This window comes from Chrysemys picta, chromosome 13 (genome assembly GCF_011386835.1).
Source record: "Chrysemys picta bellii isolate R12L10 chromosome 13, ASM1138683v2, whole genome shotgun sequence".
Taxonomy (NCBI): Eukaryota; Metazoa; Chordata; order Testudines; family Emydidae; genus Chrysemys; species Chrysemys picta.
In genome coordinates this window covers 55,039,702-55,053,771 of record NC_088803.1, presented here as the reverse complement: position 1 = coordinate 55,053,771, position 14,070 = coordinate 55,039,702, and the positions used below count along the sequence as shown (strand labels likewise).

The following is a 14,070-nucleotide window of genomic DNA, read 5'->3' as shown; positions in this document are numbered from 1 at the left end:
AATTCCTCACTGGCTGTGAGGCTTGACATCTTTGAGTGATGGTTTCTTAGCTGCCTGCCTTTGTCTTGCACAAACATCCTGCACTTCTAGTGGTGGTCCAGATAGGGTGTTTTCTGGAGCTTGCTGGGCTGTGCAAGGCATTTGAATAAGAAACCTTTTCAAAATGCCTTGACACAACCCTTTGGACCTGTCTCGCTGCTTTTGTTTTGATGGGGAATAGGAGGGGAGGATTCCGCTGCTGAGCAAAAGGTTTCTGTGGCCACCCCAGGTAAGAGGTCTAGGGCTGACAGTGCTCGTGCTTTTTGTCTAATGGCATTTCCCTGGTACTTTCCTCAGAGAGCCATATGCGTATGGGGATGGCCGAGATGCGAGACGTGATCGCTCCCCTATTCGGGGGAGCCCACGAAGAGAGCCAAGGGATGGTAGAAATGGCCGAGATTCCAGAGACGCTCGAGATATTCGAGGTAGAGATGTACGTGATCCCAGAGATGCTAGAGACCACCGGGACCCTAGAGATCTGCGAGAGCCCCGGGACATCAGGGATCCTAGAGATCTGCGAGAGCCCCGGGACATCAGGGACCCTAGAGATTTACGGGACCCCCGGGACATTCGAGACCTGCGTGACCCACGGGATCCTGTGTATGATCGATATCGGGATGTGAGGGAGCCACGGGACCCCGTGTACAGGTATCTTATACTACTGGATTGGAGCTCTAGTGATTTGCTGCCTCTCTTGTGGTGATGATACTAAATTGGGACCTGTTGGTCCTCATACAGATTGTGGTAGTTTGGCCATCTGGAGGATAGCCAGGTACGTATTTTAATGATTAACCTGGAAGAGTGTTTGCATGCATTATGTTGGGAAGAGTTGGGGTTGCATGAGGGGATGATGTTGGTGCCTGGAATTTTCACTTCTGAACATACAGCAGGCTGTGAATCGTTTGCTTTGCAGAAGAGATGATTCTTATGACCGTTACCTTCGCCTGGAAGACTATTACCGGAGGAAGGATGACCCTTATTATGATCGTTACAGAGACCACTTTGACAGAGCCCCTTTGAGTGCAGAAGGTCAGTTTTCTTCTCCTCCCTGCACCCCCTGCCCCACCCCTCCAATACAATTTTTTTTTAACAAGTATAGTGTTATAGGCAGGTTTTCATATTCTACCACCTGAAGATGGTGGAAGGTTGCATCCAGCCCTGAAACGAGTAGTGCAGCAGATCTACCTCTGAAACGGTGGATTGCTGTGGGGGTTGGGCAGGCTGGCAGGGATAGCTCAGTGATTTGAGCATTGGCCTGCTAAACCCAGGGTTGTGAGTTCAATCCTTGAGGGGGCCACTTAGGGATCCTGGGCAAAATCAGTACTTGGTCCTGCTAGTGAAGGCAGGGGGCTGGACTTGATGACCTTTCAGGGTCCCTTCCAGTTCTATGAGATAGGTATATCTCCATATATTTATTTATTTTAATTCTGAGTGGCTAGATTGACATTATTCACTTCCTCCATTTCCATGGCTGGCTTTCTTTCAGAGCGTCTGAAACGTGAGGAGCGACGCAGGGAGGAGCTATACCGGCAGTACTTTGAGGAAATCAAGAGGCGCTTTGATTCAGAGAGGCCTGTGGACTGTTCTGTGATTGTGGTTAATAAGCAGACAAAGTAAGAAGCTAGTTGCTGTGACCAGTTGTGAGCCTCTGAATAGAGGGACGCTATTTGCTTTGGAATAAAAATTACCCTGGATTTTCAGGGCAGTTTCCATTGTAGCTGCTATTCGGGAGAGTAGCTTTTGAGCATTTAAGAGTGTTGCAATCAGTTTCTTTAATTCTTTTGACAGCAGATATTCTATTTTTGTTGGGGTGGGAAAAACTAAGTGTTTTGGCCTTGAAAATCTATTATTCTGGGTTTCCCACACACACTTCCTGTAACAGCCTGGTACTTCATTGATATAGGGCTACCTGAAATGGCCTGTGGTTACGCTTCTCTTCATTATTAATTGAATTATTAATTATTGATTAAAAATTAGCACTATGCAGTAGCAATAAGGGCACACATTAGATGGATTTAAAACTGGCTGACAGATCCCCAAAAGTATTTGTCAGTGGGTAACCATAATTAAATGGGGCTGTTTCTAGTGGGGGTCTGAAGGCAGCAGTAGTAGGCCTGATGCTAGTTGATATTTTCGTTAATGATCTGGACGTAAATATCAAATTTCTGCAGATTATGGAAAAATTGGCAGAATGGTAAGTAATGATGGCAGGGCAGACATGCAGAGCAGTCTGCATCACTTGGTAAGCCGAGGGCTTGTTTTAAAAATGTGTTTTAATACAGCCAAATGTGAGGCATACACACAGGAACGAAGAATACAGGCCATACCTACAACTACATCCCGACTCTGACAAGGGTCTAGGTGGGCTAATGGACAAACAACCCAGCATGCGCTCCCGGTGTGTCTCAGAGCTAGTGCCAACCTTTGGTTGTATAAACGGGAGTAGTGAACTGGGAGGGGATGGTACCTCTGTGTACAGCATTGGTGGGACTGAGGCTGGCTACTGCGTCCAGCTCTGGTGTCCATATCGTCAGAAAGATGTTGAAAAATTAGAGGGGAGCAGAAGAGAGTGACAGAAATGATTCGAGGGCTAGAGAAAATACCTTACAAAGAAAGACTTAAAGAGCTGGGTCTGTGTAGCTCATCAAAAAGAAGTTTGAGAGGTATCTTGATTACTGAGTACTAAAGGGCAGAACAAAAGCCAGTGGCTGGAAGCTGAAGCCAGACTAATTCAAATTGGAAATAAGGCGCAAATTGTTAACGGGGTGATTAACCGTGGGAACAAACTCCCAAGGGAAATGGTGGATTCTCCATCTCATGATGTTTTCAAGACTGGATGCCTTTCTTGAAGATGCTTTTAGTTGTATACAAGTTATTGGGCTCAGAACAGGGGGAACTGAGTGAAATTCTCTAGCCTGTGATATACAGGATGTCAGACTAAGATGTTCTAATGGTCCCTCCTGGCCTTAAAATGTATGAATCTGAAGGGCTGAGACGGGATTGTAAATCTTAGGTTCTGAAGCATTTGTGTTCTTTTCTATAGCTTGTTGATCAATGGTTCATGCTAAATTAGTCGTGTAGTCATGCTTTTAGCTCAAAAGAAGTGACTAAGGGAAGATCTACAAAACCAGCCCTCTTTTGAACAATCCAGACAGGCAGATTCCAATTCCTCTCTGATCAGTAATCGACCCATACTCCCTATTTTTGGTTGCGCTTAATATGGTTTTTGGTGCATGCAGATGTCAACAGGCTTCCAATTCCTGTTGTCCAAAGACACTGAATGTAGCTGGACTCGGTATCTGCTCTTCTGGAAGCTGCTGGGCCTTGTGCACATACAGAAGTTGCATCATCAGTTTAACTTAAATTCAGTTTTGAACAGAGTTAAACTGATGCAAAAAATGAGCCTGGAGGTGATGGAAGTGAACACACGAGGGTTTCTGTACATTGCTGGCATATAACGTGCACTGCTTTTGTTTTGTGTAGGGAGTATGCCGAGTCAGTGGGGCGGAAGGTGCGGGATCTGGGCATGGTGGTGGATCTGATCTTCCTCAACACAGAAATGTCACTGACTCAGGCCCTGGAGGACGTGGGCAGAGGAGGGTCTCCTTTTGCCATTGTCATCACCCAGCAGCACCAAGTTCACCGCTCCTGCACCGTTAACATCATGTTTGGCACACCACAAGGTACAGAGGCCACAATGGCCTGCTGGTTCAGATCACTCAGAAGTGCTAGAAGCACTTCCAGTGCTGCCTCAGAGATTCTTCTCTCAAGCAGAAAACCACACAAGACAGAACACTTCCTTGCTGTGACATAAATAGCTATTAATGACCGAATGCCTGTATGAAACAATGTTGAAGTGAACCTAGATTTCCCACTGTGAGGGAAAAGAGCAGTATGGCTCCGTGCTCTGTCTGCAAATCCCAGTATTTCTGGTGTGAAGCTCTGGGCAGCTTTTCTTTAGATGCTGAAGTCCTTCTCTGCAAGTATTATTCAGAGTGTGCGCCAATTCTTAGATCTATGCCCTGGTCCATTCACCTTTCTTCTTGTGAGACAGAATGAATGGCCACAACCTCCTTAAAGGTGCCCCCAAAGGAGACAGTTGGGCTTGTGCTCTGTTGTTTTATGATGTATCGTGGCTCAAAAGACCTTTTTTTTTTTTTTGGCTGCTTATTGCTCCAGTACTGCTGCTGATCAGAGCTTTGCCTGGAATCAGCAGAGTGAAATTCACAAGTGTGGCTTTTCCCACTGTTTCTATTAGAACTTGTGGCAGCAAGGAAGTTGAGAAGAATCAGGTGAGTGATATTCTGCTGTTTGGGAAAGCTCTGAGCAGCAGCAGAAGAGAGGCAGGTACTGGGGCTATTCATGGGGAGCTAGGGGCGAAGTAGCAGAGACCATCCCCTGGTAGTGGTTAGATGTATTTGTATGCAATGTAAGGAAGAGAGCTGCTTTCTTCCTACCAATAGGGGAGTTTTGAGGAAGATCATCTTATGTATCAAACACCTAAACAGGCTAATATGAAAGGTGTTACCCTGGTTGAGAACCACTTCTGTAGTTAGTGGTGCTGGAAAATGTTCCAAGCCCAAGCTTGGATACTAAGAGTTGCTCCTGCCTGTTCACTCTGATCTGCTGATCCAGGTCAGCAGAAGGAGCACCTAATATTTGCACCTACTATCAGTGGGGTCCAAATAGTGAAAGCCTCTCTTTGTGCAGAACATCGCAACATGCCCCAAGCTGATGCCATGGTGCTTGTGGCAAGGAATTATGAACGCTACAAGACAGAGACCCGAGAGAAGGAGCGTGAAGAAATAGCCAGACAGGCTGCCAAGATGGCAGATGAAGCAATTCTGCAGGAACGCGAACGCCCACCACCCATAGAGGAAGGTGTCAGAGGGGGCCATCCGCCAGGAATCCAGACTCTCTTGAACCTGCTGGCAGACAACCGCTATCTAACTGCTGAAGAGACCGATAAAATCATCAATTACCTGAGAGACCGGAAGGAACGAGTACTTAGAAGTACTGACTCTCTGCAGGGTAAGTTATCTGTCATGTTCACTCCAATGCTAGGTACCTTAACAGGCCTTTGAGGCAGAGATGTCTGTTAGTCCGTGTCTACGCTACCAGACTTTGCTGGTTCAGCTGTTGGTTGGGTGGGGGGTGAAGGTGTGATTTCTGAAGGACCGCTACGCTAGCAGAAACCTCTAATGTGGGCACAGTTACACTGGCAAAACTGCGCTGTTCCCTGTGTAGCTTGTTTTGCTTGTGGGAGGTGGCTTTACGACAGTGGCAGAAAGCACAGCTTTGACGGTACAGCTGCGCCCACATGAGTGCGTTGCCAGTATGACATGCCAGCTCTCCCTTCTCAGTCGAATGCTCTCGGCATAGACATAGCCTTAGAGTATTGAGGCTGTCCTGATCATTCAGGGATCTCCCTGGGGTGTTAGATTCTCTCTGTGAGATTGCAGGGATACACCAACTGAATAGACTTGTCATGTGAATGGAGATGGTTCTGTAAGTGACATGGCCTGTGTTCTGCTTCCATCCCACTCACCTAGAGTAGTTCAGTCCCACCCGTTTAGAGGAAAGGGCAGTAGTTGACTTGCATGGCTTGGTAACTATACCCCTCGGGGCTCCTCTAGGATGCCTGTGTGACGAAGTGGGACTGTTCTTAATGTTTCCCCTAATACTGTGTGGGTGCCTCAGTTTCCCCTATGCATTCCCCTGTGCATTTCTTAAGCCTCTAGGTGGTGGGATAAAGGCCAGTGTGCATAAATCACCGACCCTCTGAGACAGGGGGATGCACACTGGAGGGTCGGTGCACACCTTTATGCACACTGGAGGGTCGGTGATTTGTGCACACTGGCCTTTATCCCACCAGCTAGAGGCTTAAGAAATGCACAGGGGAATGCATAGGGGAAACTGAGGCACCCACACAGTATTAGGGGAAACATTAAGAACAGTCCCACTTCGTCACAGCCTGTTCAGATGGGCCTGCAGAGAATTCACCGTTTTCTTTTCTCTTTCCAGCTCCATTGTCGAGACAGTCTCTCGGGGCGCCTTCGGGATCGTCTATGACCAGCCAGGCCAGCCTTCCAAGCTCTCAAACTCATCAGAGCACTCAGCCCCTGGTCTCGGCCACCTCTGCTACAGTGTCCTCCACTAATCCCCAACAGGAGCTGCAGGCAAAAATCCTCAGCCTCTTCAACAGTGGGGCTGCTGCTGCAGCGGCAGCAGCTGCTGTAGCAAACAGCAGCTCTGCAGCTTCCACAGCCGCTTCAGGTGGCACTCAGAACCAAAACTATGCCAATGTAGCCAGCAATCAAGCTCGGGCAGTGCAGCTCAGTGCTGCAAGCTTAAACCAGTCTCAGCAGAGAACACAGGTCCCTGGTCCACAGCTTCCTGCCCTCCCAGGCTCCACAAGGAACACCGGCCCAAGACCTGGAGCATCTCAGCCAGCCCAGGTACATTATGGTCAGCACCAAAATCGTCTGCCTACCCCTAGCAACATAGCTGTTCAAAGGCCCGTATCCTCGTCAGGTATCAACTTCGATAACCCCAGTGTGCAGAAAGCCTTGGACACCCTAATCCAGAGTGGCCCTGCGCTCTCCCATCTGGTGAGCCAGACAGTGGCCCAGGGGCGAGCAGGACCCTCAGCCCCGCAACCCATGGGCTCCTACCAGCGACACTATTAACATCTAGCTGCCGAGCCAATTTCCCTTCCCTTCGCCATTACCATACTCGTAGCTGTTTGAGTCTTTTGTCCTAGACCCAGGGCAAATGCCCTTGAAGATGCATGTCCTCTCCCTCTCTGGGTCCTTTGCTGTCCCTAGGCCACTTCTGCCTCCGCAGTGGCTAGAGCACTCACTCCAGTAGGATTGCTGTTGAGTGTGTTGCTAGTGCCCCTCTTCCCCTTGGTTTGGGTTAGCTGTTTTTGGAGACGAGAGCTCTGCTCTGTCAGTGACAAAGGAGTTCAGAAGCTTCTGTGGGTAGTTGAATTTTGGCCTCGATGGAAGTTGCTGCTATTCCAGCCCACCTGCGTTTCTCGCTCTTGGTGGTTGCCACTACAAGTAATGTTTGCACAGCATGTTACACCATGCCTGCAGTCTGTAGTCAAGTCTGGAGAGAATTTCACAAGGAGCGTATCAGAACAAAGTGGCTTCTTGAACTGGGTTTGTCTGAGACTGATTCCCCTCCCCCTTAGAAGCATCTCTTGCAGGGGTGTGAACTCTAAGATGGTTCTGGGTTGGGTGGCTAGTGGTTAGACCTTCCTCAGAGGTTTGGGTGGGCAGTATTTGTGTGTGGTTTAAAAAAACCAAACCATATGAGCCAGATATGGGGAGAGCTCCCTGGTGGTGCTGTAGCAGCTAAACTCAGGGAGCATGAGCAAGACTTGACCCCCCAGGTAAAGCTGGGCAGTGAGTGCAGTGTGGAACTCCCACAGCAGGGACAAAGACTTCCTGGCTTAGTGAGGCCAGCAATGATCTGCTTGCCATACCCAGGAGTGAGGAGCTTTCCAGCTTTTGTTCTGGGTACAGTGGCAAATCCAAACACCAAAACTTCTTACTCAGGCCAGAATAGGGAACTAAAAGGCTCTGTCAATTCTCCTGGACTCAGCAGCCAAGTTTACAAGCAGTTTATTACATGTGACACAAGTTTTTGTTTGGTTTGGGGCAGTTGACTACTGTAACTTTATCAACAGCCCAACCACAGAAGCCCTAGTCTGTGTGCAGCTCCCCCTCCCGGAATTGGGTACCGCAGGCTCCCTGGTGGGGAGTGGGGTCTCTACGCAGTGCCGGAGCTTTGCAGACTCCATTTGATTGCTGGTTAGGTTGGGTTCTGTCGCAGGTCGGGGAGGCAGTGCTGAGAGGGCTCCTATGTTTTTTATAAGTTTCCAAACATTTTAGTAGCAGCACTGGATGCTTTTGTGGAAAATCAGGCGGAGATTCCTGATCCAGTTTTTAACCAGTGATGCGTGTTGTTAGGGCATGTGGCTTCTCTGGCTAGATCATATCTAGTGCAAAAGGGAATGCATAGCCTCTGGGGCTTCCTGGGGGAGGCAGGAAGAAACTGTTTAGAAAACAAAGTTCCTGGAGCAGCAACTCTCTCTGTCCTGAATGGTTTGTGTTCTGGAGCGTTTTTCTTTCTGTGCTGTTAACAAGAGGACATTACTTTTTAATAAAATTGGCAGGAAAAAATATGATGTTGCGTGTTTGACACTAACCAGCTTGAGCATTAAATTGAAATAGATCTTCCCTAGGAGTTGCCAGTGGTCTGTTTCCTCAGGTAACCTGCTTTATGGCTTGTCTACATGGGGAATTCACAGGGAAGCTAGTGAGGGTGTAGACTGAAAACCAATAGCTATTCCTCACTTGTTCTCAGGTGGGTGATCTTATTCTGCACTGAGTGCCTTTCTGTAATGGAGCTTGATCCACTATTAGCATGGAATAACAATATCCACACAGGGAGCTTTCTGGGCTTTTTCCTCTGCATCGACAAGCCTGCAGCCACTGGCCAGTGCCAGATGCCAGTGAGAAAGTGTGAAAGCCCTTTCTTGCACCTGACTCTGTAATCCTATTGCATGGGGCAGGGGAGGTTATGGACTTGTCTCAGATTCTCAAAGTGCTTTTCAAGTATTTATCCTCACACCATCCTTGTGAACTCCTGAATTCACATTGCCAATCTGTAGAAACCATTGGTCTGTGCCCACTTCTCAGCAGAGTGTGAGTGGGTGTGTCAGCAGCATGGAGGCCCCCAGTGCACTGCTGGGGAACTGAACATAGGGCATTGGAAGATGGGAGGCTAGTGATACCAGTGAGAGTCATTTGAAATGTCCAAAAGTTCTCTCTCCAGGCTGCTGTACCTGCGAGCCCCTCTGGTTCCTGCTACCAGGCATGCAGCTGCCACATGGAAAACTAGTGAAGTGTTGGTCATGTGCTGCAGCACCCACAAACAAGTGACAATTCCCCACTACAAGTGGTGAAGGGTGTAATAAAATCATTTTATTGCATTTTGTGCAGACAGGAGTCTAAAAAATTAATACAATAAAAGCTGTAAAGCATTAACGGGAGCATTCAACAAGTGAGGAGCCACTCCTCTGTTAATATCCACAGAGAACACAGGGGGGCGATATTGAGGCGGCCCAATACAGAATACTGAAACACTCGCACAGAAATTAAATGCAAGCCTATTACTCTTTTCTTTTGGTTTGCAACCTATTTTATTTACAGAGTTTAAACTTCTTTGCATTGCTCTGCACACAGATTCTTTAAAACACAAAGCATACTAGGTCACTACATGTCTATTGAAATATTGCACTTGGAATAAAAGTCATTGGAATGGATGTAAAACATCTAGGTACAGTGACTATAAAGTTTATTTAATGAATTGACTTTGTTGTGGTAACATTCATAACAAATATATTGCACATGTAGCACAGAAAAGTGTTTTGCAACCAACAAAACCTCAAACCTCTGGATCCTTCCACTACAGGTCAATCCTGCTATGCAGTGGAGTCTTGACTCTTCTAGTGCAACTATTGTACCCTAAGCAGTATCTATAGTCACCTGAACCGCAGGAAGGATGAACACCATTGCCCAGTGCAGCCTCTGCCTACATCTGTAAACATGTTCTCAGAGGGTTTGTAACCTGGACCAGGGAATGCTTGGACTGGGCCTAACCCCCCAGCTTGCACTGGGAGGCCAGGTAGCGGGCTGGGGAGTGGAGGTTGCCCCCGTTTTAACTTGTGAGGAACTAAAGAGCTTTCCTCTGCTCTGGCTAGAGTAATTAGAGTGGTTCCCTGAGCAGGGGGCCGAGCCTTGCACCCAGAGCACCTGCTCTGCTGGGGGGGGGGGGGGGGGGGGGGGCTGTGCTCATCCTTGCAGCTGCATACAAGGGCTCGCTGTAAAACAAGCCCCATGGGTCAAGACCTTCCTGCCCGCTCTGAAAACCCTGAACTGTCTCCACATGTGCCAGAAAGAGACTCCGGTTTCTACCACAGGACACGATCTTTACCAAGACGGAACAGTGGAAGGGTGCTCCAGAGGGAGCTGCACACTCACAGAGGCCAAACGTGCAGGGGCAGAGCTGGGTTTGTAAACTAACATGCAGTGCTGTCTGCTAAAACTGGCTCTCCAGCCCCGGGCATGGGGGACTTGCTGAGGAAACCAGCACCCTCTGCTTGCCCCCGAGGAGTTTGGCCAGGCAGTGCTTTTGAGAGGCAACAATGCACATGTGTGTTCAGAGCTGTAGCACTGGTCTTGCTGAGCCAGGGCCGGGGATGGGGGCTCCTTTGCCTTTCACTGTCTCAATGGGGTCACTTGCCAAGGGGATTGTGTGCTACCCCCCAGCACTGGTGGAGCGATGGCTTTCCAGGAGGAGGGAGGGAGGGAGGGAGAGGGCCCTGGCTGCCATGGCTGGTTTGAGCAGTGGATGTAGCCCTGCTCTGAGCGGGTCTAATGGATGCTTTGTTTAAAAGGGGGCTGGCAGCCTGTCTGCACTAGGGTTTCCAATGCCACAAGGCAATGCAGGGATGGGGGCAGGGTGTGACATGCCCACGCGTGAGCTCAGTGCTGCCGGCGGTTAGTGCTAGAGGAATCATGAGACAAGAACTGTTCAGTCCTGATTGGAGGGAAAGAGCCAGGACTGAAGGGCATCTGCGCTGAGGGAGGGGGACAGCACTGGGGGCAGAAAGGAGAGGAAGGCGGGCCGGGGGGCAGCTGGGGGACCTGCAGGCAGCAGCAAAAGCCAAAGGAGAGTTTTGCAAGTAACATCTATGACTTCTAGCCCTGGGCTCAGTCTGCTCTTGGGAACCTTGCTGCTATGGAATGCTGTGAGAACCAAGCCATGGGAAGGGGCCTGGCTTATGGGGTTTTCTCACAGCAGCCCCTAACTAGCCCAAGCTCTTGCTGTGAGAAGCAGCCATGACCCCCTGACCCAAGCTTAAGGAAACCCTCCTCCAAGCAGACACCTGCCTGTTCATTTCAACGCAGCGGCCTCGGGGCTGAAGCACTCAGCAGAGCTGCTGGTCAGTAATTGTCCAGGGTTGGGCTGGGCCCCTGCATCACCCACTTCCCGCCAGGAGCTGGGCCCAGTGCTCGGCATCGATTCCCCATTAAGAGCGCGTGGGCGCAGCAGCGGGCACACATCCTCTGCCCGGGTTTGAAGCTGGGGCTGCTGCACAGAATAGTTCTGCCTTTCCCAAGCAGTTTGGCCGCCACTGGGGATGAGCCTGAACTGCTGCTGGGCGGGGAGGGGGGCGGTGGCACTTTGAGGGAGCCGGGGCCTAGCAACAAATACAGATGTGAGGGCTGGGGCCATCACCGAACCTGGCCTAGGCGAGCAGATGCTGGAGTGTGAGCAGGGAGCTTCAGCCCAAATCACTTCCTGCTCCAGTGCCCTCCCCTCCTTCCCCATGGGGCCAGTGCTGGGGTGTGATGCCAAGGGCCCACTGGAGGAGGATTTAGGGCAGGTGCCCACAGAAGACCTTGTTCCCTCTCGCTGTTTCAGTGGGAAGGAAGTTGAGGGCTGGCAGCTCTGTGGGAGCTGCCGCCGGGGCCATTCACGCCCACAGGTTTGAGTCTATTGCCAGGGAGCGCTGGGCACGGGATGCTCTTCCCTAGAGAGCATTGAGCAAGGGCAGCAGGATAGGAAAGGAAGGGGGCCTACGGGGAGCCAGCACTGTCTGAGAAGGGGCCCAGCTGCCTTCTCCAAGGGGAGTCATTGTACGAGACGTTAGCCCTTTACTGGCATCAAGCCATGGGCCTCTGAACCATCTCCCGCCTGCAGAAGGCACAGGGCTGCTCCCGTGGCAATCTGCACGGGCCCATTCCCAGTGCTGCAATGGAGGCTAAGAGGTGGGTCTGGGGCTCAGCTCTGGGCCACACGTCTGAGCAGTGAAGCTGCTCCGTCTCGGCTGGGGGAGAGGCCGGCGCAGCACGGAGAAGGCCCGCCGGAGCAGGCTGCACTCAGATTGGAAGCTCAAATCTGCTGTGAAACAAGTTCAGAAAATTCTGTAACTTCTTTTCCCTGAAAAGACTAAGCAGCAAAATTCAAAGAGAATGACCCCATGAGCTGGCCCTCCCCATGGGACGCGCTATAGGCCAGAGACGCTGCAGCCTTCACCCCCGCACGTGAACGACGAGGAAAAGCCGCCCTCTCCAGGGGGAGCAGCCTCAGCAAAACCTCTTGGAGCTCACGGGCCTGGGCCCCAGACTGAGCCTAAAAGCTGGAGCCAGAATTCACTGGCGCTAGCGACTCCTTGCATCTCTCAGCATAGATATAGATCTCTAGATATAGACTTCATCTGGGGCTAGGAACATAAATATGATCACTTTAAAAATACACATACAGTATTATGTACATTATATACAGCAGGGCAGGCGCCCGGGCTGGGCGAACCCTCTGCCCTCCCGGCCTCCACGTCCGCTGTGGTTCCTAGAACTATTCACATTGGTTAAAAGCGCCTCAGTTTCTCAGTAAAGTGAGAGATGCTGAGGGGGGAGGAGGGACTGGGACCAAGGTTTGACATGTCTAAACAAGCCCACAGCCATGTGTGCAGGTGCAGAGCTGCTCATGGGCCCATGTGACCTGGGGAGGCTGCATCCCAGCCGGGGACTGTCAGTGACCTGCTGCTGGTACAGGGGTGGGCCAGGGTGGGGGGTGAGATTGAGCTGATTTGCATATTTATAAACTTTGAATACCTATGGTCTTTACCCAGCAGCCCCTGAAGCAGCAACATGGCTTGGAGGAGGTTGCCATGGGGGAGAGGACACAGGGGGCACGAGGCTGAGGAGGGTCACAGGGAGGCTGTTCATGCCCATGCCGTGGGCGCTGGACTCATGCCCGGTCCCATGCATGGTGTGGGGGGAGGGACACAGGCCTCCCGTCTGGAGCTGCTGTGCAGCATGGCTGTGCATGGCACTAGCCAGACGTGCGCCCCTGCGTTCCCAGGGCTGTGCAGCGCGTGCGAACAGCATGCAGTGAGCGCGCTGCCCCAGCCCAGCTCAGGCACCACACCCTGGAGCAGGTGAGTCAGGGTGGGGCAGCCACGTGGGCCTGTGCTGAGCGGGGGGTGGGGGGAGGAGAAAAACTTTGTCCATGTCCCCACTGACACCCTCCCTGCCCCCCGCTGGGATGCAGCCCCTGGCCAGGTCAGGCCCCTCTCACCCAGCCGGTGGATCTAGGGCACCTCACGACAACGGCAGCGTGGCGCTGTCCTTCGCTCCGACGCACTGCAGGACCTGCCTCCTCCCTGCCCAGCCCTGCAGCACTCACCTGTCCCAGCCAGCACGGGGGGGCCACAGAGTGTGGCTGTGGTTTCCAGGGACGGGCAGCAGGAGGGCTGCGCTTTGCTGAGCCCACCTTGGCAAGAGGCCTGTGGCTGGCACTGCAGGTGCCTGGGAGCGGTGGGGCGAGGCGAGAATGTGGGTGGCCTTGCCCAGGCGAACGGGCTCCAAAGGACACGTCAGCAGGCGGGGCAGGGCAGCAAACGTGTCCCACAAACCTCAATGTGTCCAACTATAGCAGAGCGAGGGGGAGGGAGCCTTGTCCCAAGGGCCCAAGGCACCCACGCCAGCCATCCGGGGGCTCCGCGGAAGCACTGACTGAGAGCCTGGCCAGCCCCCCTTCCTGCCCCACACGGAGGCCAGCGGTGGTGGTAATGCTCCAGGCCCTGGGGCTCAGGCTCAGAGCTACTGTCTCTATTTATATATAAACAACCACCGCAGGGCTGTGCTGGCGCGATGAGGAACAGCGGCGCTGGTGCTGGTTGCTCCTGGAGTATCAGGGGCTGCAGTTCGAATGGAGCGAGTGGGGGGCATGGTGAAGTTTCTGAGCACCAAGCACAAGCAGAACCACCCTCCTGCCCCCCCGGAGCCAGGTGCAAAGAGGTCGGTGGGGGTCTCTCAGGGTGCAAAAAAACTTCTTCAGCTCAGCAGTTGGTGTTTCAGGAGTAGATGGTGATGACTTCCCGGCCCCCGCCGCGCACCAGCATGACCCGGTCCAGGTGCTCCGTTAGCACCTCCAGGAACTCCATGT

The 14,070-nt window shown here is 51.6% G+C and overlaps 2 protein-coding genes across 6 annotated transcripts in view; one reads left to right on the top strand and one right to left on the bottom strand.

Moving 5' to 3' along the window:
- The window catches only part of NCOA5 (nuclear receptor coactivator 5), a 22,479-nt gene extending 14,191 nt beyond the window's left edge, over positions 1-8,288 (top strand). For all 3 annotated transcript variants that reach the window (XM_005304831.5, XM_042842517.2, XM_005304830.5), the window contains 6 exons: positions 337-687; positions 953-1,068; positions 1,526-1,652; positions 3,523-3,722; positions 4,750-5,070; positions 6,064-8,288. In XM_005304831.5, the coding sequence (XP_005304888.1) occupies positions 337-687; positions 953-1,068; positions 1,526-1,652; positions 3,523-3,722; positions 4,750-5,070; positions 6,064-6,728 (1,780 nt within the window). In that variant the 3' untranslated portion in view covers positions 6,729-8,288. The remainder of the gene's footprint in view (positions 1-336; positions 688-952; positions 1,069-1,525; positions 1,653-3,522; positions 3,723-4,749; positions 5,071-6,063) is intronic.
- Positions 6,981-14,070, bottom strand: part of SLC12A5 (solute carrier family 12 member 5) — a 103,602-nt gene continuing 96,512 nt past the window's right edge. For all 3 annotated transcript variants that reach the window (XM_005304829.4, XM_065566385.1, XM_065566386.1), the window contains one exon: positions 6,981-14,070. In XM_005304829.4, coding sequence (XP_005304886.1) covers positions 13,979-14,070 — 92 coding nt within the window. In that variant the 3' untranslated portion in view covers positions 6,981-13,978.